This window comes from Rhea pennata, chromosome 25, assembly GCF_028389875.1.
Source record: "Rhea pennata isolate bPtePen1 chromosome 25, bPtePen1.pri, whole genome shotgun sequence".
In the NCBI taxonomy this organism is placed as follows: domain Eukaryota; kingdom Metazoa; phylum Chordata; class Aves; order Rheiformes; family Rheidae; genus Rhea; species Rhea pennata.
This window is the reverse complement of record NC_084687.1, coordinates 6,115,982-6,139,121: the sequence shown is the minus strand read 5'-3', so window position 1 is coordinate 6,139,121 and position 23,140 is coordinate 6,115,982. Positions and strand designations below refer to the sequence as shown.

At 50.4% G+C, this 23,140-nt stretch overlaps 1 protein-coding gene across 1 annotated transcript; it reads left to right on the top strand.

The window, feature by feature from the left end:
• The first annotated feature begins 15,896 nt into the window (after positions 1-15,896).
• Positions 15,897-22,335, top strand: PIGR (polymeric immunoglobulin receptor). The gene is made up of 10 exons (XM_062594816.1): positions 15,897-15,978; positions 16,230-16,562; positions 16,812-17,141; positions 17,810-18,133; positions 18,556-18,874; positions 19,981-20,103; positions 20,755-20,873; positions 21,754-21,879; positions 21,988-22,046; positions 22,234-22,335. Exons 1-10 carry the CDS (start codon positions 15,897-15,899, stop codon positions 22,333-22,335), a joined length of 1,917 nt encoding a protein of 638 aa, XP_062450800.1.
• The last annotated feature ends 805 nt before the right edge of the window (positions 22,336-23,140 follow it).

Below are 23,140 nucleotides of genomic sequence, written 5' to 3'. Positions count from 1 at the left end.
CAGTCTGTGAGCAAATGCAAGCTCTGAGCTGGGGTTGGCAGTGCAAGAAAAACACTTCAAGCTACAGTCTGAACATTCATTTTATAAACTTATAAAGGCTTCAAAAACATTAGCAAATCTCTATTTTAAAATGATGTCATTGTGGCAGAGGAGCCAGATTATGTTCTGCAATGCAAGGGAATTGCTGCAAGAGAAACATCAGGCCAAACTCCAAGGAAAAACGCGTTTGCTGGTGAGGCTGTGCCTGTATCAACGCGGCATCGGCTCTTGCTGCGTTCTCATTGCCGCAACTGTTTTATAACAAACTTTGGAACAGAAACTGTCTTTGTAGCCTGTATTCATAAAGCATATATCAGCAGAGGAGAGATGTGAGCTAGTCAAAGCATTCAGGTTCATTCAAACTGCAGAAGTACTGCGATTAAGAAAGGAAAGCCGCACAAAGTTCTCATTTTTATCGTCGCACGTGGAGCAGTTCACAGCAAACAGCATTTTGCTTCCATCCGTCAGAAAAATTTACTTGTGTTAGAACTTGGCAGCTCTCTGGAGGGCAGGGGAATTCCTCTCAAATCTTGCAATTTCTGAACCTAGCCTCTTCATTTTTTTCCCATTCATGTCGTCTGCATAATTATGTGGCTTAATATGAACATTCTCCAAGTTCCATGGTCAGTATTTTGGTGGCATTTGTACCATTTCCGTAACTATTTTGAGCACCTCTGATTTGCTTAGTGATGCACATCTAGACTTTTTTTTAAAAAAAAAAATCTGGTCATAAATATATTCAGAAAGAAATAAACATCAAGAGCTGAGCAAAGACTAATTGAGCTGCAGGGTGCTAAATGCTTCATTGGAATAAATCCAAATGGGAGTGCAGTGCAGAAAATTTCCAGTAAGAGCAGCTCCACCATAACCCTAAGGTAGGTAATTCTAAATTTGCTCTTGAAATACTACAACAATCTTACATGAACCATAAAGCTAACCTAGCAGTAAGCAGACATTGCCTCGGGGAGTTGCTGTGGATCGTGCTCTGCTGTGCTCTGAACTCAGCACTGCATGAGCCACAATATTTGAGGAATTTTCACATCTATCTCACCAACAATACAGAGGAGATCTGAAATTTAAAGTTTTAGTGCTATATTCCTAAGTGCAGCATAACTCATCTGTGAGAAAGAAAAATGAAATCCATTTTTTAAAAAAAGCTAATGTGGTTTTCAAAAGCTATAAATCCTATTGCTGACTTTTTGGAAAGGACATACACAAAATGGTCTGAAAAAGGTAAATTCTCGTGCAATTTACCTTCCCACAGACCCTTTGCTCACCGTTACCCTGTAACGGCAGCCAGCTCACGTTACATCGTAGAATGATAACATTTTAATCAGGTGCAGAAAATTGTGTATAGACTTTTTCACAATACAAAACTGAAAAGAAGATGCAAAAGTTCATGCAAAAGACACATGAAATAATTCTTAATTTTGTTAGAGCTGCATTTCTGGGATTAAAAGTTCTAGCTCTTTCCTTTCACTTTCTGATCGTTTCCTTTGGACTTCTACTTTGCGGTTTGAAAAAAACCAAAACCCCTCCTGCCCTAAAGCCCGAGTGTAACGTGTAGCTGGCAGCTCTCTGTTGTGGATGCCGAACAGGTTTGCTCGCCTGCTTCCACGTTCTGTATGGAAACTGGCTCCCGGACGCCGCGGAGGGCTCGGAAAAGCAGCTCGGTAACCCCGCAGCGCCGCAGGAGCAGAGACGGCAGCAAGCCCTGCCTGAGCACACTTTATTTCAGCTTTTATCCGTAATTTGCAGCGTGGGCCAGGTGCATGCTGGCCCGCAGAGCTTTCACGCACAGCACAGCCGTCCGGTACCTGCAAATCTCTTGCAGCTCGACGCCGGCAGATCCCGCAGAGCGGTCGCACCGCCGCGCCGGCTGCGGCGCAGCCGAAGTCACCCGGGTTAGCTGCACCGGGAGGAAGAGGAGGGAAAAAAAGGGAGAGAGCTTCCTCACTAAGCGTTTGGCAGGCGCGTGCGGTGGCCCTGGAGCACATCAGCCGTGGGCTCCAAGGCTCCTCGCTCAACCTTCCTGCCTGTGGCCAGAGAGGGGGATAAGGACGGGAGACTAAGTGGCTGCAAATGGTCTTACCAGGCTGCAGGCGCGCGGCCGGGCGACGCTCGCCCACTCTGCCCCGGCCGCCTCGCCGCGGGGGGGTTCACGTGACCTCAGCTGCCCTCTCCGGGGACCCCCGGGCTGGGGTGCAGCGTGGACGTCCCCCGGCTCCGGCCGCGGACCTACCGGGGCTCTGTGGGGATTTTTAACTTGAAAAAGGAAGGAATTCGTGTACAAAACAGAGACAGCTAAACACGGTTTCTAGCCAAATCTGTAAACAGACAAAAAAGACATAAAAAAAAAAAAAAAATCCCCCCATAGAGTTTCTGCAGGGTGTTAAACAGCAGGGAAGGGAAATAAAAAAGGCAGCAAGACACTTGCGGCTGGGCAGATGCGCGCTGCGGGACGCGGCGGGTCTCCTCCTCCTCCTCCTCCTCCTCCTCCTCCTCCTCGCAGCCCTGCTGCCTGGTGAGTCACCTGGGAGCAGCGCTCCGGGAATCGCCAGCGTCCGAGCCCCACGGCGAAGCCCCCGAGGCAGCTGCCGCCCAGCGCCATACCTGCCCCATCCCGCGGGAGCTGCCTGGCTCCTGCCGGGAGGGCGTCCTGCTTTCCTGCTGCTTTCTTTCCTTCTTTCCCCATAAAGATCCCGTTTCAAGTGTCTTCTACGGATCCAGGGTTTTGACCGGTGAGGTTGGAGGATTGCTCACCCACCGGTGCTTCTACTCAATCATCCCCGCGGCAAGGATGCAAGCTGGGCTCCCAGCAGAAATTCAGCTCGTTTGAATGGCATCATTGATCATTTATGGTGCAAAGCCCCCACGTATCACATCCTAAGCACAGTACGGAGACGCAAGCCTTGCTCTAAAGATGAGCTAACAACAGTCTTGCAGTTTTAGACGGGTGCATTTCTATGCAGCGGTTTCTGTGTAACTGGCCTGTAATGGACCTGACTGGTTTTCGGGGACAGAAATAGAGATCTTGAGGTTTGAATGTTTTCCAAGTACTAATGGGTTTCATTTATACTCCTTGATTGCTTTCCATAAAACTCAGAAAAGAAAAGAAACATTTGGTTTTGGTCATATCATGCTGCATGTTCTCCTAGCAGGAGATGCAAGGTGAAACGCAAAAGGCTGGCAAATGTTGTCATGAAGACTATGGTTCTTTGGTAAATTTAACATGTTTTCTCTGCAAAGATATGGATAGTCAAGCCTTGAAAAATTTTTCTTCATCAGAAATCTGCTCTTCATGAGGCCCAGAAACATCCGCTCTCATGGACCCCACTTCATCTTCAGAGAAGCGTCACCAGTCAGACGCACATGGAGGGTGGATCCGAGGAGAGCATGAGTGCCCTGGTGTGCGTGCTCCACCCCACCATGTTTGAGACTTCCAGAAAGGAAGTCTATCGTGGGAGGCAAGTTCATCACCACGCTTCTGTTGGAGGAGCTGTCTAACATGGTGACTGGCAGGAAGCCTGCCCAGTTACCCTGGGCTCTGCATGGCTACGCGCAGGCTGCAAACTGACAACACTGATAGGAGCTATTAGCAAGTAGGAAAGCAGAAGGCAAGAATGCAAACGTCCATCTGTGGCATGGCTCTTGAACTTCTATCTCAGTCTTCTGGTGTTGGTCACTGCTGTAGACCAGACACCAGAGTCAGTAGGTGTGATTGGGTCTGTTTTCCTTCGGTTAGGATGGAGACAGGCTGTTAGGAACCTTTGGGCTTGAGCAGTAACACCGGTGAATCAGTAGCTGCCCCGTCCTTTGCTGCACGTGCTTTCCAAGCCGGTATGCGTCGGCAGTAGCCAGGGTAGCGTTTGGGTGCTCTGTTTTACATCAGCAGCTCTACTTGGAAAAGGTTGATCAAAAGGCTCTGAGCTATTTTGGCCAATAATTATTCTACGGCACTTCTACTGCAGAGACCTAGCACAAGTTTTCTCGCTGGTGATTTTAGCGTCTGTGCTTCCTGTTACGCAGGACGGCTGTGAGCAGCCTTGCACCTTTCACCGCTGTGGCCACCATCCAGCCCAGGGGAAGCACGGTGCTTCCATCCCCCTCCTTCTTGCCCTATCTACTCACCCTCCAGCCAGAGGAGAGGAGAGGAGAGGAGAGGAGAGGAGAGGAGAGCATGTCACCAAATGGCAGTTGGGCTCTTCCCCTGCGGGTCAGATTTCCTGCAGCTCCTGGCAAAGCTCGGTCTGCGCGTGGGGCTTATGCCAGCTCTGCAAGGAGATGGCACGCAGGTGCCCTCCAACACCGTGGTAGTCTACAACAACTCGCAAAGAAAGCAGCTGAACCCGGTGTGTGAACTTGTATGGTGAAAACAGCTTGTTTTCATTTTGGAGGGGAAAATTCAGCCGGCAGCATAAACCCTGCAAAGTGGAGCGGAGTCATGAGTAGCTATAGAAATTACTTCCGCGTGAGCCAAACTCCAGATCAAACGATTTCATCGCTGCTTGACTTTGTTGACTGTTCTCCTTTGATTTGATCAGAGTTTATAACTCTTTGATACTCTTTGGTGTAAAAAACACTGCTTGTATTAAGGCATTATTTCAGGTGCTGATACATGAATCAAAAACCGGTTTAATTTTGGCGGTTCTTCCTTCCAGCACATCAACTGCTTCACCTCTGCTCTCCGCTGTGCTACCAGCTCTCCCTGGGCTGCTTCTCATCGCTGTCGCCGTTCTTGTCCTGGTCAAAATAAAGCTCCGTAGGACAGGTAAGCTGGCCAGGCTACACCTACGGGGTTGTGGCCGTTTCTGTTTTGCCATCTCTTGCTCGGCTTTTCCATGAGCAAGAGCCTGACTCACAAAAAGTTCCTGTCTCCAGAAGCAGGCACACGTTTCGTGCTCAGTCCCGTGTGGCACGGCCGCGAACGCAGCCAGCAACCTCCTGCAGAGGTTGCTCCTTTCTTTTGACGCCCTTGAGCCAAAAGCTAATGAAATAAACTGAAATTTTGGAGTCCTACTGAAAGCAAAGCCAAGTTTTCCCCCGCAGAACAAAGTTTTATTGCTCCACAAATGCTTGGAAACGGAGCAGTGTAAAGGGCACGGAGCGGCGCCGAGCGGCTTTCGCGGCGCCGAGGCCGGTCCCGGCCGCTGCAAACTCGCCACCGCCGCCGTTCACCCCAACCTGGCAGGGACGAGCCCAAATAAGCCTTGCTGAACAACTGATTTTCAATAACGCCCATGTATAAATCTCTTCCAAAACATACGGCATCACTAGGGGTAAATTTAGGGTAAATTAACCTAAACTAACCCTAAACCTAAATTAACCTTAAGTAAAAAGGCCCAGGGAAGACGACGGTGAGTGAAAATGTCTGGTTTATTCACAGGAATCATCCCTGGAAGCAGCCGGCCTAGCCCGATGCCTGGTAGGGAGCGCTCGGAGACCCAACCGCGCGTTTGAGGAGGTTTTCCTCCCATTACAGATTTTTTTTTTTTTCTTTTTAAGGAAGAGAAAGACATGCTCTGGCAAGCCTGGAAGCGGCACCATTTCAGGCTGATTTAGACCCTGTAAGAGAACGAATGATGGAGAAAACCGGGAGTGCAGGAAAACGCGAAGAAAGCGGGTGGGCATATTCTGGAACTGGTGCTGCAACCGCCAACTTCCCTTGGCGGAAGGGAGTAAAAACATTTTAAGCAGAGCGTTTGTGGCTTGCTACGTAAAATATCGTCATGGGATAGAAACCAGCTTTGCAGTCCCAGAATATAATTGTCTTTATTCCCTACCATGGGATATTGGGCCGTAGATTTCAAAAGACCGATTAAATCCTATTCTGGGTTTATAAATTTATTATGGGGTTGACTGTAAGTTTTGCTTACGTATAGTAAACATGTTATCTCTCTTCCTGCTTGCTTGTTTCAATAATATTTGATTGCTTATGACCTCTTGCAGGATTACATAGAAGCAATTCTTGTTCACTGTGTTGCAATCGTAACATACTTTTTTTTGTTCTGCACGTACAGAATAATCTATGCTATCCTTGGAAGATTCAGGCAGACCAGCTTGTCTGTAAGTGTCTATATCTTCCAGCAAGGTAAAAAAAAGCAGAAGGCATGTCTTGGACTACTAATACTCTATAGAAAGAAGCTCTCGTAGAAGATATCTGAGTAAATATTTTAAAATATATCCAATTTGTGAAATTTCACATCAGTGAAAAGAACTCTCTTCCATCTGGAAAAAAAAAGAATAAAACAAGTGGAACAGTAATTTGAAAAAAAAAAAGGATGATGGCATTTCATGTTCTCATTGCAATGCACTTTTAGATCTAAATAGTAGAGGTATAAGTAGGTGGTAATATTTTAAAGTCAGATAGATAGAGGTGGCTGAGTGATTGTGATAATTTTCACCCTCTAGAGCAATCTCCATAGACACCAACAAGTGTATACTTACGTTTGTTTTCCCTATCATCTGAAACATCAACTGGCTTGAACAGGAGCAGAAAGCAGAGTTTTCAATGAGATTCAGTGAACAGATTGTAGACATCAAATACTCAGATGCTTTCAAAAGCAGCTTTAAAGCTGAGGTCGTAATGATGGAGATCTAGAATATATTCTGCCAAATGATTTAACTTAAACAATATGAGTTTTACTGCTGTTTGACCTTTTATGTTACAAAATGAATTCTGCATGAAGGATTCTCAAGGTCCTAAATGTAAAGAATGGAAAGAAAAAAGGCACAGTCCATTTAAAATCTCCAAAGTAATCAATCAATATTTTGTGAGAAACTTCTAAAAACAAGAATGCAAACCAGGAGTTGTCGACGGTTCAACTCCAGCGGTCCCCTCCAACCTAAGTGTTTCTGGATTTCTAGTCTCAGGACCTTCTGAAATGTCCAACCCATTTAAAATACCGAGTTGGGCATAAAAACAACACCCTTCCTGATCACTTCTAAAAATGTGCTAGAGAAGCAATACAAGGTAAAAGCTTTTCTTCTGCTTTTACAGGGACCCCCATGGGGGGAAAAGTGCTTTCAAGCTCAGAAGCTTCTTTATAGCCAGAACCGCGAAGCGCTCAGCTCGTCTTGCTTGCTGCCCCGCTCAGAAGCCGAGAGCCCTGCGTGACGGTCGATGCCGTCCCTAGCCAACGCTGCATCACCGCAGGCTGCCCGAACGGCTCCTCCTAAATCATTTGTAAATGAAAAAATAAAATAAAGCGTCAGTAATCAAGCTATTTCTTTATGCCACGCTGTCTCTTGCAGAGGTGGAGCATCCGTGCTGGAGAGCTGCAGCAGGGACAGGGTGGGGGCAGAGGGAAGCAACCCCGCAGCAGCTGTGCACTGGGTGCAGGTTTGCTCAGCACTAGGCAAAAAATAAATAAATAAATAAATAAAAAAAAAAGGATTTTCTGGGTTTTGGAAATCCTGATCTACCAGGTTTTGTTTTGCAAAGTGCAAACCACCTCTGCCCTCAGGAGGTCAGAAGACACTCGAGTTCATAGGACTGGTTTTTGTCCCCTCTTCTGCAGAACTAACTCAAGTTCCAAATTCAGAGCATTTCAGCCCACCGGCAGCCCAGACCTGAATGGTAGCTTCGGCCTGCACACTCAGATCGCATGCCATGCTGTAAATGTGCTTTGGCCCGAAAACCTGCAAGCTCAGGGTTGTTTGCATTGCACTCTGGAGATGCCAAAGTGCTTTGGAACCTGTGACTTGGCAGGAGGGCACTTCCTTGTCTGCTAAAGCGAGCAAATATATTTGCATAATTCCACCTTGTTTAGAGAAAAAGAATCAGTTTTACCAGGAACTTTAAGGGTAAAGATGATGGTTGGTTAAGGAGATTGTTAATCCTCCCCGGACTGAGTTTTCACCGCCCGAGATGCAGAAGCATCTGTTGGTGCTGGTGGGGTGATTTTCTGCCAGGACTTCCCCCACTGCATCCCCCCCTCCCAAGCACCCCCAGAAACCTGTGCTTTTAAAAATACCCTTTGCAATGCAAACTGCAAAAGCAGGACAGGTAGAGCAGAGAAGGGAGCGTGCTGAGATTGAGGAAGGCCCCGGTGGAAACAGTAGGTATGAGGCTCCAGCGTTTGCTGCAGCCCCCTCCCCACCGCAAAGGCTGCACATTTGCAGCGGAGAAGCGGCTCGACGCCCTCGGTGCGGGGACCAGGCGCTCCCCAAACCGGCAGAGCTGCAGCCCCGGGCCCGCTCGGCAGCAGCAGCTCCACACGCTCCTCCGTTTTCACTGCAAACACCCGAGAAAAGCTCCGCGCGACCCCTCAGTTAAGCCAAGTCGCCGCTTTGGCACCGCGGGCGCGAGGCGAAGCGAGTTAACGATCCATCCCGCGAGGCACAAATACTCTTGTCTTCATCAGCGTCACCCTGCCGCACAGCTCCGAGACCCCCCGCGATTTCCAGGGAATTTGGCACGATGCCGCCCTTCACCCGCCAACAGTGGGGCACCAAAGCGCCGGGGCTGAAGATGGCAGCAAAGCTGCTATTTGCTATTTTTTGCATTTTATAAAGCTCGGCTGGGGGTCGGCCCGCGCGGGGGAAGGGCAGCCCTCGGGCCGCGGGGTCCTGGCCGGCGGCCGCGAGCGCCCCGGTGCACCCGCCGCCAGGCGCCGCGGCGGCGTGCCGGGCCGCCCGCGCTCACCCGGCGCCCGGCCAGGCCTTTCGGATGCTATTCCTTTAAGGCACAACAGGTGGAAACGCAGGGCCGGAGCAAAGAGGAGTATTTAAAACCGAGGCCAGAGAGTGGCAAGTCCCAGGGAGGCAGGACGGGTGCAGAGTGGCCACCGGCTCCGGCACATCTCCAAGGGGTCGGGCTGGATGAGGAGGTGCGAAGCAGCCTGCAGAACCAGCCTGGACTGTAAGTAGCTCTTCCACCTCGCCCCTCTGCAGTGGGAAATCTCTGCAGGTTTGCAGTGGAGAAGGGGAAGCGCGAGGCAGGAGATGCTTTGGGGGGCTCGTCCTCAGATCTGTGCAGGGGAATGCCTGGGAACGGCAGTAAACGCATTTGTGGGGAGACAGTGACGTATTTCAAAAGAAGATCAGGAGCAGAGCATCAGGCTTGTGCACTCTGTGCTTTCTTCTCCCCAGTGGCTTTTTAAGCATTTCCTTTCTGCAGAAAGATTAATTATCATCACTGTATTTTCATTCAATCTTTAACAGCAAATAAACAACAGATTTTTAGTATATATTACTACAGGAATATATGTGTAGCCTTTTGGATCACAACACTGGGAGTTAATCCTGAGGAAACAGATTTGGAAATTTAAGAAGCTGGTGCATGGGGTCATAGGGCTAAATCCTCAAAGAGCTCTGAAAAACGACACCAAATCTGTACGGTCAAAGGTGGTTAAAGAGATACAGAAGTGTAAGCGAAGGGGATAGAAAGGAGGTAAGAGAAAGCTGGCAGATTCCTTCCAGGGTTATATGACAGCAACTAAAGGGCAGGTTCTTGTGCTCCAAATTCTTACTTTGCAAAGCAAATGTTCTTACAGGATTAATAAATTTCACCTGAAATATAGATAAAAAAAATGCCACCCAACAGCAATTGTGCTATCGCTGAAGTAAGTGCACTTGTGCCGTACTTCTGTCCATCAAAGTTTTGCTCTACAGTCAGTGGGCAGTACAGTAAGTAAGTGCTTTTGGTCATAGCTCTTAAGAATACAAATATCACTAAGCTAGAATTGTAGTTTAATAGCATTGAAGTTGGTTTCCCTTTCCAGCTTGAGAGACAAGAAATAAGGCTGGATACAAATGAACAATAAGAATCTTATCAAGTTAGAGGATGGTGGCATCTAGCAGCTTAGAAGAACACCAGGTTAGGTCCTCAGGGCAGTCCCGGGGGGTTTCAGCCATTGCCCTGAGAGTCACCTTTTTCACACGTTCTGCAGAACACATCACCCCTATAGGACAGCGATTGCCTGGGACATGCACAAATTCTTCGCTAGGGAGGTCATAGGTAATGCAGGAATTCTTAAAAATCTGTTGATTTTTGAAGGAAGTCCTGATATTCTTCAGTAAAATCTGCCTAACTGTTTCAGTGTATCACAAAATCAGCACCTGCTATTTATTTATCCTTTCTGTATTGTAATGGAGGCATAGATTTGGAACACAAAGTATTTATTTTTTGTATGTGCTCAGGTCAGCTTGATCTTATATCTTTAAAAAAATCAATTGCTCGTTCATAACTCTATGAAAGGCAGTGAAAATGTTCTATCCAAGTGGCTTGGTGGCTTTTCTCCATCCCACTACAAGCATCTAAAATGCTCCAAAAGGGCATCTGAGCAGTGATGGTGATGGATAGTATAAAAATGCAGATAGCCCCAGTACTTGTGTATTGCAGAAGTCGTGTTTCTTGGTGTCTCTCTTGTAGGCATCCAAACCTTCAGCACCTCATGGATCATCCCTAGCATGTGTGCAAATGTTCCTCCTCGTAGTGTAACTCCCGACACTGCTGCCCAGCATAGCACAATTACTTACGCGCAGGTCTACAGCAGTACGCACCAGCGGGTCCAACTCACCGTGTTAGCAAACATCTCTTTAAGAGGCTTTCTACTCCTTTCCGTATGTCATAATTTCTAAAATATTTGAATAATGGTAAACCATGCTATGATATAGAAAGATCCCCGGAATAGAACTACAGTTCTGGCGAGCAGTTCTTCGTGTTTCATGAGTCCCGCAGCGTGTCCTTGACCCGGCTCATTGTCAGGAGCAGTAGTTAATAGTTAATGGACTAGACTGCGCTGCTCGCTGGCTAGCGGCGCTACGAGCGTCCTTGCTTCTCGGAGCACTTCGCGGAGCTGAGTGGGCAGGATTTGGGAGCTGAGCTCCCTCGTTTCATACCCGGCAAGAGCGGCGGCTTGCTCGGGACGGCATCGCTCCGACCTTTCACGTAGGTCTATCCCTCCCCCCCCACCCCAGACCTTTACCCCGTGGAATTTTTGCTTTGCTGCTCTGCCTCGGTGACACGCAGCGAGGAGCAAGAGCGTGGCAGCCTACCAAAGAGAAACGGTGTAGGTAACTCGTTGTCAACGTGGTACTGACAAGACAAAGTTATTCAGCTATTATAAGTTGGAAAACAGGAAAAAAGAGGCCATTATATTGCAAAGGACCTTGCAAATGTTCCACCTGCAGCGCTTTCCGCACCGAACCCGGCTTGCAGCGCGTCCTCCTCCCGGAGCTTGGAGCTGGCCAGCACCAGCCCCGCTGCTGGACCCTGCGCAGCCCGGGATGCCCTTGAAAAAACAACAAAAAACAAGCGATGGGAACGCGCTGCAAGTTGTAACAAGCTTCCCCAGGTGCACGCCTGGGCTTTTATCGACACTTGAACACTCTTCCGCGCTCTCGTGCCCTCGGGTGCCCGTGCAGTTGCCCTCAGAGGGGTTCCTCCCGCTGTCCCCAGGCACGAACCTGCGGCAGCTCAGGCTGAGCACGAAAACGGGCCGGTGGGAGAAAGTCCCCGATCCTTTACATAGTAATAGCTGAATCTTCTCTTTTCTAGCATATAACAAATAAATGCTCTTGATTTGTTAGCATTATTTTGTTAATGATTAGCCTATAGTGTTCTCGTTTTGTACAATATGATTCTTTAAACCCCCTGTTGCTTAATATACACAAGTTTCGCGAGACAGCAGAGAGCCACCGCAGCCCGGCAGAGCGGCGCGGCGACGAGACGACCCCGCCGCCTCGTCGCCGCGACCCGGCCCGCGGTGAGGCCGGAGCACCCGGGCGCTAGGCGCAAAGAGGACCCGCGCGGTGAGTCCAGCTGTAGCAGGGGCTTTGCCCTGCAGGCCTTCACGGCGCCTTATGCTGAACAAGGAAGAGGTTAAATAAGCCGGCAATTCTGATGATGCAAAATGAAAGTAAATTCCACTTATCGAGAAATAAGATTTAAGTGATAGCTAAAAAACAAAGGAAGAGAAAGGACTTCAGTCCCAATCCTCAGCTGGCACGGATCCAACACCTCTGTTGCAACAGAGGATTGCAGGTCCGTGCCAGGAGAGAACGGGGGCTGCGGCAGGGATTTTCCAGACACAGGAGCCGCACTTGCCTTCGTGCCGGCTGCAGGCTTTCCGCGCGAGTACTTCTCTGCTCGTTCTGGGCTGCGAGAGGGAGAACTACTACAAGCTTATTTTTCCCCCTTTACCTATGAAAGCTTATTCTAAACTTAACCTTATAACCACGAGGGGTGCTGCAGCAGTCCGTGGAGGCAGGTCTGGCAGCGCTGGCCAGCCGAAGGAGGGGGCTCCCGCAAAGCATTCCCGACCTGACGGTTCCCAGCCCACCACTTCTCTGCAGACATGCTCCTTGGAAACACCTTCCCAGTGGGAATAATTAGATTCCCCTGTTCTGCCTCACTTCTTAAATGCATCAGGTTTTTGAGACAGCATTCAGCTTAAAATGCCGGTGCGAAGCGCGGGGATCAGCAGCCCAGAGAGCGAGCCCTCAGCCTGCTCGGACAAACGCAGCGCAAATGAAACTTCCCAGGTGTCCAGCTCTCCCTCCTGGAGAGACATTCAGCCCCCACAACCCTTGCAGCTCTCACGCACCGCGGTCCACACGAGAGGTCCGATGGCCAGCGTGGTGGGCCTGCACCACCTCGTGCAGCTCCACGTGTGCAGGTTATCAAGCAGGGTGCTGGTGGTCAGTGCTAACGCTCCCAGAGCAGCCTCGGCTGATGTACGCTAGGGTTGGGTTTTCCCTCCCAGAGAAATGTCCAGGTCATTGGAGACACCATGGTCTCATGCTCTTGGTCCTTCCTGTTCTGAGAGAGATCAGAAATTCAGCACAGGACCCTGAGGGTGCAGATTAGCTTCTGTAAGAGGCGAAAGCAGGAGAGACATGGACACAAACAGAGGGGAATCCGTGCAGTTGCACGGCAGCCCAACACGACTCAACTCTGAGTCTAAACTAAACGTGCTGTGCTGCTCCTGGCAGACATGGAGCACGACTGTCAGTTGTTTGTGAAGGCTCTGCAACTATTTCTATATGAAGTGCCCAAATTTAGCTTCTCTTGGAAGATTTTGGTAGGACTATAAGGAAGCCTTGTGCTTCACGCCAAACATCAGCCTCCGGTAGGGACTTAAGGAAACCCCTCGAGACCAGTCATCCCATTGCTCCCTGCTGCAGATCTTTGCACTCTTCTCCGAAGCAGCTGGTGCTGGCAGAGGGCATGCACAGGTAGAGTTTCGTATCTGCATACAAAGCCCAGCATGAAACTTTGCCTCCACTGCTGGCTTCAGGAAAGATTTCACCAATTCGCAACAAAAAATTTTTTTTCCCTCTACTCCTAAAAAGCCAGGAGAAAACTGGAAGAGGTTACAGCCAGAGGCAGGGAGGGGTACAGCTGGGGCGCACACGCTTGTCGGCACCTCCCCGGCTTGGCACCACGGTGTTTCAGCAGGCACCATCCTTGGGCACGCAGTGGTGCATGAGCCCTTGGGGTCCTCCAGCACGCCCCTTCCATGTCATAAACTTGCTTTCTAACTGCTCTGGAGATAGCACAGCTAGCTACCGGCGCTTCCCTCTGGTCCCAAGCCTCTAGACTCTTTTACAACCCCCAGCAAACGTTTGCTGTCCCATCTGCCCTCTGCCTCTCCTTCCAGCTCCCCCAGCAGAAGCGTTAACACGAATGAACTGTGCCACCACACTTACTTGCAATCCCTCTCGTGTGAGCACGACATTTGTTTTCCTTCGCTGGCGCTCTGAAGTTTGAATCTTGTGCTCTGACTACGCACAGCAAATCCAGCAGAAAATGCTCTTTAACACCCAAAAAGGCACAAGCGCTCTTCTAGCAACCGAGGTTTGATAAATTGATCTCTTGCAGCATCCTGAACAGCGCCCGTTTATCGCAGCCTGCGTAGCTGGTGTGCACCATTTGCCTGGTCTGGGAAGTGTCATTCTTGCCGAGTGCAGCCGCAGTAGACAGTAAAGAGGGATTTTCCAGCACCAGAAGTGAATGGATCAATATGGAAGTACCCGACAGGTTTTTTACGTAATGGGTGGCTGTGCTTGCTTGGGCTTGCTGTACGGAGGAGGTTTTCCTCCACTCATTTGGCAAGCGGGGGAAGGATTTTACTAGGCCTGAGAGAACAGGACTGCAGGTAGCGCAGAGGTGGCTTCAGGCGTCACGGAGGCTTGTCACGCACAAGCTGCTATTCTCGGGTAGCCACGAATGCACGCGAGTGCACTCAGAAACAAAGATGCAAAAATCCCTTCACGTTCTTAGGTGTGCATGTGCAGACCCCACTACCCTTGCTCTGCACATGCCTTTCTGGACACAACCATATCTTTATTTCTTAAAAGAAACGTCCTTTACCACTTGACAGAAAGATGCTATCAGGAACCCAGCAGTGGTCAGTAGCTGATTGCTTGGTGAAGGAATTGGACTAACAGATTATTCAAATCTCGCTAAGGAAAGGAAAGCTGCACCTGGGGCCTGTCCTTTCCCCACACCCTAATCATCTGCGCAGCAGAGCAAGCGAGCAGGGGCAAGCAGCAAGGCTACCGTTAGCCAGAAGGAGCTGCTGCTAGCAAGGGTCAAATAGCAAGGCCCTTTTTGCGCCCTAGCGTTTGCTTTCTGCAAAGTGGGTTATGTTTGTCTTGCTGGCTTCTTCTGGGAGATGTATGAAAGAGCATTTTTCATGCTCAGTGCGTTAATTATTAGCCATAGACAAGTAGCCACTGAACAATTAGAGATCACAACACAAGGAAGAAAGCACAACAAAACACCTTTCATCTTAACAAGGAAACGAAAGCCTATTTCTTTTACTGGGAATTACCCCTAATAAAACAAATCCTGTCACTTGATACGAAGAAATCAAATTCTTGTGGACGTTTATAAAAACTTTCTTGGCATCCATCCTCTTTGGAACTTGGACTAACCAGGTAGGTTAACAGTCGTGCTCAGGAGATGCATGTCCTCGCTGCTGCACCATGCAGTGTCCTACATTGCACTTGGTTCAGGGCAGAGAAAAAGGTCTCTGGGAATTCAGAGCCTCGGCTCTCTCTGGACCATCACTCGGTTCAAACCAAGGGAAGGTCAGGAATGGTCAACCTGGAGAATACAGAGACATTTTGAGAAACACGCAGTTTGATCTGGCACTCCTAATGCCATGATACACATCATGTTGAGCCCTGGCCATGGGGTGGGTTAGCCTTGGTCTGCTACATGAACAGGGACAGTACTTTATTTGGTTTAAGCTCAATTCTCTGGGACACTAGACACTTTCATTTTACTAGCTTTATCAGCAGCTGAGAAAAAAAGAAAAGAATAAATAGAGGAAAGAATAATATCCTTTCTTTCAATTGGCAAGTGTTCTTGAAGAGAGCAGGAAAGCAAAGATCAGAAACTAAATGCAGCTTCAGACCGGAACCCGGGTCTCTGACAGCAGGTTTTCCTAAGGAGTGGTTTTGGCACTCTGGCTGACAAGCGAACAAGCCTTCCTTTCACGACATGAGAAACCCTGAAAGAAAATATGACCCAATACGCCAAACTATTAGAAATGGCGTTATCTTCTGACAAGGGTTAGGTTAGTAGTTTTGACCCAGGTCCCAACCTGACTTTCATGCCCTCAGTTGCTTTTGGACCAACTTTGGACTTTAACCGTCTGAACAACTGTGCTGACCTGCAAAAGTGATTTTTTGCAGATTCTGCAGATTTAACGCTGGATTTTGAAGTGGATCTCTCCTGTTTTGGTTGAAATAGTTTTGTTTTGTTTTTCTGGCTGTGCACAAGTCTTTCTATAAAAGACGTAGGCTTATGGAGCATGAGATGCCTTGACCAGGTAACTTAACCGCTGCTCAGGTGTGATCATTCACCACTTACTCTGCCTCTTCCAGGGAATGAAAGCAAAATGACTTTCCTAGTGGTCATCTTCCTGCTCTCCCTCCTGCACGCTGAGTCTGCCAGAAGCAAATACCCGCCCAAAGAAGCAAGTAAGTGAAGCGTGCCCACGGCAGCAGCTGGCTGCTCGCAGGCAGCATAAGAGCAGATGAGGAATTACTGGGGGGAGCAGGGTTCGGGGGCTCCCTCTGTCCCGGCAGCACCCATCGCTGCACTGGGGCCTCGCAGCCCGGCGATGCTGCCGCCTGGGGCCTGGTCTGCCTGGCACACCAGACCTTTTCTGCAGTCCCGCCAGGTCGTGTAGCACACCAGACACTTACTGCAGCATGTTTTCTTCTTGCAGTTTTGAACCCTGTGTTTGGACCGAGGGAGGTGAATGGTTTGCTGGATGGATCAGTTACTGTGAAATGCTTCTACCCCCAAACCAAGGTGAACAGGCACGACAGAAAGTATTGGTGCAGGGAGTCAATGAGGAGCTGCCAGACCATCATCTCTTCCAACGGCTACACGGCTGCAGGCTACCAAGGCAGAGCATCCATCACTGACTACCCCGAGCAAGGCATATTCCTAATCAATATTTCACGGCTAGCACTGGGGGACAGAGGCACTTACCGATGTGGTCTTGGTCTCAATGGCAGATCGCTCTCCTTCCAAGTCAAGGTGGATGTTTCTGAAGGTAACAACCTTACGGTATTGTTTTTCTTTCTCTCTTTTCTTTTTCCCTTTTTACTGAGGCTCTATGGGAGGTCTCTCTAGGCACAGTGTCTGGATCTCCCGTACTTTCAGGAAATGGCAGTTTTCAATTTCTCTGTCCCTGGTGTTCTTATAGAGTAAAATTTTGTTTGACCGCTAATCCAGCATAAAAATTAGATGAACTGAACTGGCAGCGCGGGCGCTGGACATTGACTGGTGCACCTTCTCACAGGTCCAAACATACCTGAGGAAGCCGAACTCTTCTACGTGGAGCGCCAAGGCTCTGTGACCATGTCCTGCAGCTTTGGTGCAGAGTATGCGAGCGAAAGGAAGTACTTGTGCAAGATGGAGAAATCTGGCTGCCGAAACATCATCGATACTTATGGGAAGGTGGATGAAGAATATGCAGGGCGCATTTTGCTGAGCAGTCAGCAACCTGCAGGGACGTACAGCATCATGATGACTCAGCTGGCCTGGGAGGACTCAGGGCTGTACTTGTGTGGTGTTGGGGTATACGGAGAGACTGGAGAAACTAAGGAACTGGATTTGCACGTCTATGAAGGTCAGTGAGCTATTCCCAAGAGGCCTATATGGTTTCCCTTCATCTCTGCTCCTCTTTAAGAGTAGTACTAATGCTCTAATTTTACTTAACAAGAATTTTAATTTCTATATCTAGAGTGCTATTATTCTATCTTCTCATATAGATCCTTCTTTCTATTCATGTATCTATCAGTAGTGTACTAAATCGTCAATGATGAAGCCCAGACTTGTACCTTGAGAGTTAATTTTCCTGGCAGTGGTTAGCTATTTTCCTGGTGAATTACTCTTGCTAGCCCAAAACTCAAGAAGGCAAATTCTTCTCACAGGTTTGAGACAGGAAGACTATCTCTTCCAGTCTTTTAATTCCTTAAATTTCAAAATAATTTATATAGGAAGGAAAAGACCTGCCCTTCCCCTTGCAAAGTAAATACACAAAGACAACAATAACCCACTGAATTTGGTAAAAGGAAAAACCAGACAGGTCCTTTATGATCAATTCCTAACCAGCCTAGGAAGGATGGTCTCCTACCATCGGTAGCTCAGAGCTTGACCCAGTCTTGTTCCAGCAGGCAAGTATAACTTTGTTTAACCTGATAATATTTATTCTCTTGTGAGATTGCCACATGGTTGAACTTCCCGGTATACATGCCGAACACATGGTATAACTGCCGTTTCATTTTGTATCTCCAGGGACAGATGTTCCTCAAGGAAAACACACAATATTTGGAGTGAAAGGAGGTTCGGTAGTTGCTGAATGCCACTACAATCCTAGAGAAATAAGCTCAGTGAAGTACTGGTGCAAGTGGAGAAAAAATGGGTGTTCTCGGATAATAAGTAGCTCTGGGTTTGTGTCAGACTTGTACGAAGGAAGAGTAATCTTACACGATGACGTGGAGAATGGCACATTTACCATCACCCTGAACCAGCTGGCAGACAGTGACGAAGGCTACTACTGGTGTATGACAGACGAGAGCAGAGAAAGGAAATCATCAAAGGAGCTGAAGATCATAGACGGTATGAGCACACACATTAGTGGTTCTCTCTGCCTGCACAGTGGGTATGAAATAACCTCCTAAGCACCACGAAAGAACAAATGTCACATTTCACGGAGACACAAGTTCTGAATCTGAACTTCTGTCTCGCAAGGCAAAATTTTGCAATGATTTTTCCTCTAGTAGTTTTACAATGGAAACGGAAGGTTCCAGCTTTGTGGGGAACTGTTTGCAAACAGCATTTCATCAACTATCTCTTAAGCCTCACAAACAGCATTCATCCAGAAACGTGTATACAGCAACTTGGATTGATTTAGCAGTGTAAGGAGCACTTTTCCTCAAAAATGTGTCTCGTGGTCCACCATTGCAGTATTGCTACCTATTTGCTGCTGTGACTACTACCAAAACTGCTAACCTCAGTCTCACTGTTTCTCTCCCTCACAGGGGAACCTAGTTTGACAGGAAAGAAAGAAGTGGAAGCAAATGTAGGTTCGCAGGCACATTTAGCTTGCTCTTACCCATGCAAGTACTACTCCTACGAGAAGCACTGGTGCAAGTGGACCAGCAACGGCTGCACGCCTCTGGCAGCTTCCAACCAAAGCCACCCGCAGCTGAAAATTGACTGTGACAAGGACAACAAGACACTTTTCCTAAACTTTGACCCTGTGGCACTGACAGACCAAGGCTGGTACTGGTGTGGAGTGAAACACAAGGGCATCTACAGGGAAACCATGGCAGTGTACCTACGAGTACTTGGAGGTGAGCTCCAAGGCAAAAGCAGGCAGGAGCTTTCATGCTATGGAATCATGCTGCCTTCTACCGAGAACAAAATGCTTTCCGTATCCACTAGGTTGCAGCACCTCAAAACAGAAATGCTCGTATCCAGACAACCAAGATCACTTTGATTTACTGCAAATTTTTGTAGATGCTCTCATCACTCACTCGTATCTGCCACCTCCTCATTCCCAGTCATTAAGAAAAACAAGTCTCTAAAAATCACTTCCTTCCACCTCATTTTCTCCTTTTTGACTCTGTTCCTAGTAATTGTTGCTATTACAGTCTATGGCATCATTTAGATTACGCGGCATCCGATATCTACCACGTAAAAGGCCGCATGTAGTTAGGAGATGCAACTTACCCCAGGGAGCCTATGGTCTTAAGAGATAGGAAAACCGTAGGGAGCAGGAAAGGAGGAGCAGCCACCAACCCCCCCCCCCCCCCCCCCACACACACACACACAAGCAAGGGGCCAGGTCTTGGCTTTCCTGCAGTATTTTGGAACGAAAATGTTTTTCTTGAGAAGGGATGTTGTTGGAAGCAGAGAAGTAGCATAGCATCGCTTTAGCAATCCTGCGTGGAGCCTAACCTGCCCGAACGCGTGATCGTCAGAAAGTGAAACCGGTTAGAGAGGAGCAGTCTCGTTTCACTGCCCCCGGTGGGTGAAGAGCAAGAAATAAAGGCAAACTGAGAATTCAAGTTTTGTTCTTGCAATATTGCAAAAACAGGACTTAAAAACGCAAGAAATCTCAAAAGTGTACATGTGAATACTGAGGGAGCCTACTTGAGATTTTTGCGTCAAATTGCTTTGAGATAAGTTGATTCAGGCATCTAAACCATAATTTAGAGTTGCATATATATATATATATATATGTATATATATGTATATATATATGCATGCATATGTATGTGTGTGTGTATACATATATATATATATATATATATATATATATATATACACACACATATGTATGTATACACACACACACACACATATATACAGGGCCACATGCCCAAAACACGGTTTTCCCGCGCGCTGCTGCCCGGCCACACTTACCTCCCTTCTCCCGCAGCCAGGGTCGCCGTGGAAAGCGCCGCCAACCCCAGCCCGGAGCTTTTGGACGTCGACGCTCCCGCCGATGGCCAAGGCGCCGTTATTCCCCAAGGCCGGGCCAGCAGCGGCGGTGGAGCGGAAAGCCCGGCCGTCGCAGACAGGTTAGTCCCTTCCAGGCCTTTGCCGTTTATTACTCTCGAGAAGTTTATCTTAGCTCGTTGTTCATGCTGTGTTTGCAGACTAGGCGGTTTAACAACTAAGCAATTGCTGTCCTCGGAGAACTTAGATTAAAATATCAGAGGGAAAATAAGAATAAAAGTTACAGCAGAAAGTTGCTTGCACTTCCTTTAAAGGGCAGGAAGAGGTGAAATTATTCTCCAGCCCAGGTAAGAAAATATAAGAACAAGAATGATTAGGAATTCCAGATACAGAAAAACTGCTTTTAAAATAATACTTCTATCAAAATTAGAGAGTTTTCCTTTACATGTTTATAGCGAGGCAGCTAATCTAGCCCTTATGGCACTACCTCCAACCTACTTATCTTCCTCTTACTTACATATACATATAGATATATATACATATACATATATACACACACACACACACATATATATATATACACACACACACACTTACTCCAATCAACCAACCTATTTATCCTCCTGCAACGCGCTTGGATCCAGCTCACTGGTTGAATTGCGTCCTGCTTGCTCAGGGCTGCTGTTCTCTACGTATTTTAGACTGCTGAGAATTCATCTTGCATCATTCAAAAAAGTCATTTCACAGCTGAACGTTACATCTTCCAATTCCAGCTCCGGAGAAGGCCGCGGCTCGAGCGTGCTCCTTTCCGCCCTGGTCCCCGTCGGTGCTGCGTTCCTGATCCTGGGCACGGTTTTTGCTGTTTACAAGTACAGACAGGTGAAGCGATCTGGTGAGTCCCTGCCTCGCGCGGTCGCGCTGCGGGAGCCAGCGCGGTTAGGGCAGAGGAGAGGCTCGCGCGCGGCACGGTCTCTGCCGGCCCCTGGTGCCGCTCACCCGATGGGAAGCTCGGGGAAGCAGCCAGCCCAGCACGGTGGGGGTGGACACCAAGGCACACCGTGCCGTGCACCACACCACGCACTGCACCATGCACCACTCTGCGCACCGTGCTGTGCACCGTGCCATGCACCACTCTGCGCACCGTGCTGCACGCCATGCCGCGCACCACTCTGCGCACCGTGCTGCGCACCGTGCTGTGCACCGTGCCGCGCACCACTCTGCACACCGTGCTGCACACCGTGCTGTGCACCACTCTGCACACCGTGCTGCACACCATGCCGCGCACCGTGCCGCGCACCACTCTGCACACCGTGCTGCGCACCGTGCTGTGCACCGTGCCGCGCACCACTCTGCACACCGTGCTGCACACCGTGCTGTGCACCACTCTGCACACCGTGCTGCACACCATGCCGCGCACCGTGCCGCGCACCACTCTGCACACCGTGCTGCGCACCGTGCTGTGCACCGTGCCGCGCACCACTCTGCACACCGTGCTGTGCACCGTGCCGCGCACCACTCTGCACACCGTGCTGCACGCCATGCCGCGCACCGCTCTGCGCACCGTGCCGTGCAGCATGCCACGCACCACTCTGCACACCGTGCCGCGCACCGTGCAGCGCACCACTCCGCACACCATGCCATGCACTGCACGCACCAGGCTCCGCAGCTGCTCCTAATGCGGGAACACGCGGAGCCCCTCAGTCCTCGCGCCAAAGAAGAGGCAGCCCCGGCTCGGGAGAAGGGTTGCACATCCCTCGTCTCCCTTTTCGCAGACCTGGTTTCCGTCGGGAGCTACAGGACGAACATCAGCATGTCGGAGTTCGAGGGCACCAGGGAGTACGGCGCGAACGACAACGCCTGCATGAAGGAGAGCCAGGAGATGCGCATCGGGGGCGACGGTACGCGCCGGCGGGGCGAGCGGTGCTGCTCCTCCGCGGCCCCGCTCCGGGCAGGACGGGAAGAGGAGAAAGCCCCGGCGGCCCCCTAACCAACACCTTCCCTTTCAGAGTTCGTAACCACCGCGAGCGAGGCTGAATGCGCCGCCGAGGCCAAGAAGGCGAAAAGGGTAAGGGGAGCGGGGGGGGGGGGCCTTCGAGCACCTCCCGAACGCCCTCGACCGGCGGCCGCGTCTCGGTGCCGCGAGCGCCCAGAGCCGAGCCGAGCACCGGGGAGCCGCGGTTTGGGGCCGGCGCGGCCGCGGCCGGGAAAGCCCGGGCTGCCGCCCGGTAACGCTGCCCTTGCCGCCCCTGCAGAGCTCCAAGGAGGACGCCGACGTCGCCTACTCGGCTTTCCTGCTGCAGGCGAGCGCCGTGGCGCAGGGGCCCGCGGCCGAGGGCGGCGGGGACGCGGTGTGACCCCCGCGGCCGCCGCGGCGCCGCCACCGCTTGCTTCGGCTTGATCTTCTCTTGCTAAAATTCAGCTCGGAGGGGCGGCGCGGGGAGGAGCGCGCTGCCCCGCGCCCCGGGAGAGCGGCGCGGGGAGGGACGGCGGCTCGAGCGGCTCAGCCTCCCCGCCGCCCGCGCTGCGGCGGGCTCCCGAGGATCAGGGAACGCGCTTAATAATCTCACCCTATTTTAAAGGCAGCTGGAAAACACTTTCGAAAAATGACTCGCTCTTTTGATCCTTCTCCGCTTTCGATTGCAGTCGGCAGTGCCCGAGGCGGCCGGGCGCGTTTTTATGCACAATATTCAGCAATAAAGAATGCAGTGGCCTTGCGCAGAGCAGGCGGCCTTGCGGCAGGGGCAGGGTGGCCGTGGCGGAGCGCCAGGACCGGGCTCCTTTTGGGGGAGGGGGGGAAGGTGCCAGCACCTCTGCAGCAGCAGCATCCCGCTCCTGCCTTCCTCGGGGAGCGGGGCCCTGGCCCCCGGGGCTTGGCCCGCGGGAAGATGCCCTCGAGGGCTGCAGCAGCCCGGGGCGGGGGGGGAGCAGCCCCCCCGGAGCAGCCCCGCTTCCGCGACGAGCATCGGCTTTGCCCCGCAGCCCGGCTGCCACCCAGCCCCGTCCCTTCCACCGAAGCCCGGAGGCCCCCGCCTGCCCCTCGGGGGCCTCTCCCCCGGGCCAGCGCTCCCCTCCCGCGCCCCAGCTGCCCTCCTCGTTTTCCCACGCCTGCCGCCGGGGCAGACGCGCGGCGGGACCCGGCGCCGGCTTGCGGGAGCATCC

Coding starts and splice junctions, on each gene's coding strand:
- PIGR (XM_062594816.1), top strand. CDS start 15,897: ATGACTTTCCTAGTGGTCATCTTCCTGCTCTCCCTCCTGCACGCTGAG. Junction 16,563..16,811: donor CAAGGTGGATGTTTCTGAAG/GTAACAACCTTA, acceptor ACCTTCTCACAG/GTCCAAACATACCTGAGGAA. Junction 18,875..19,980: donor CTACGAGTACTTGGAGGTGA/GCTCCAAGGCAA, acceptor CGCCGTGGAAAG/CGCCGCCAACCCCAGCCCGG.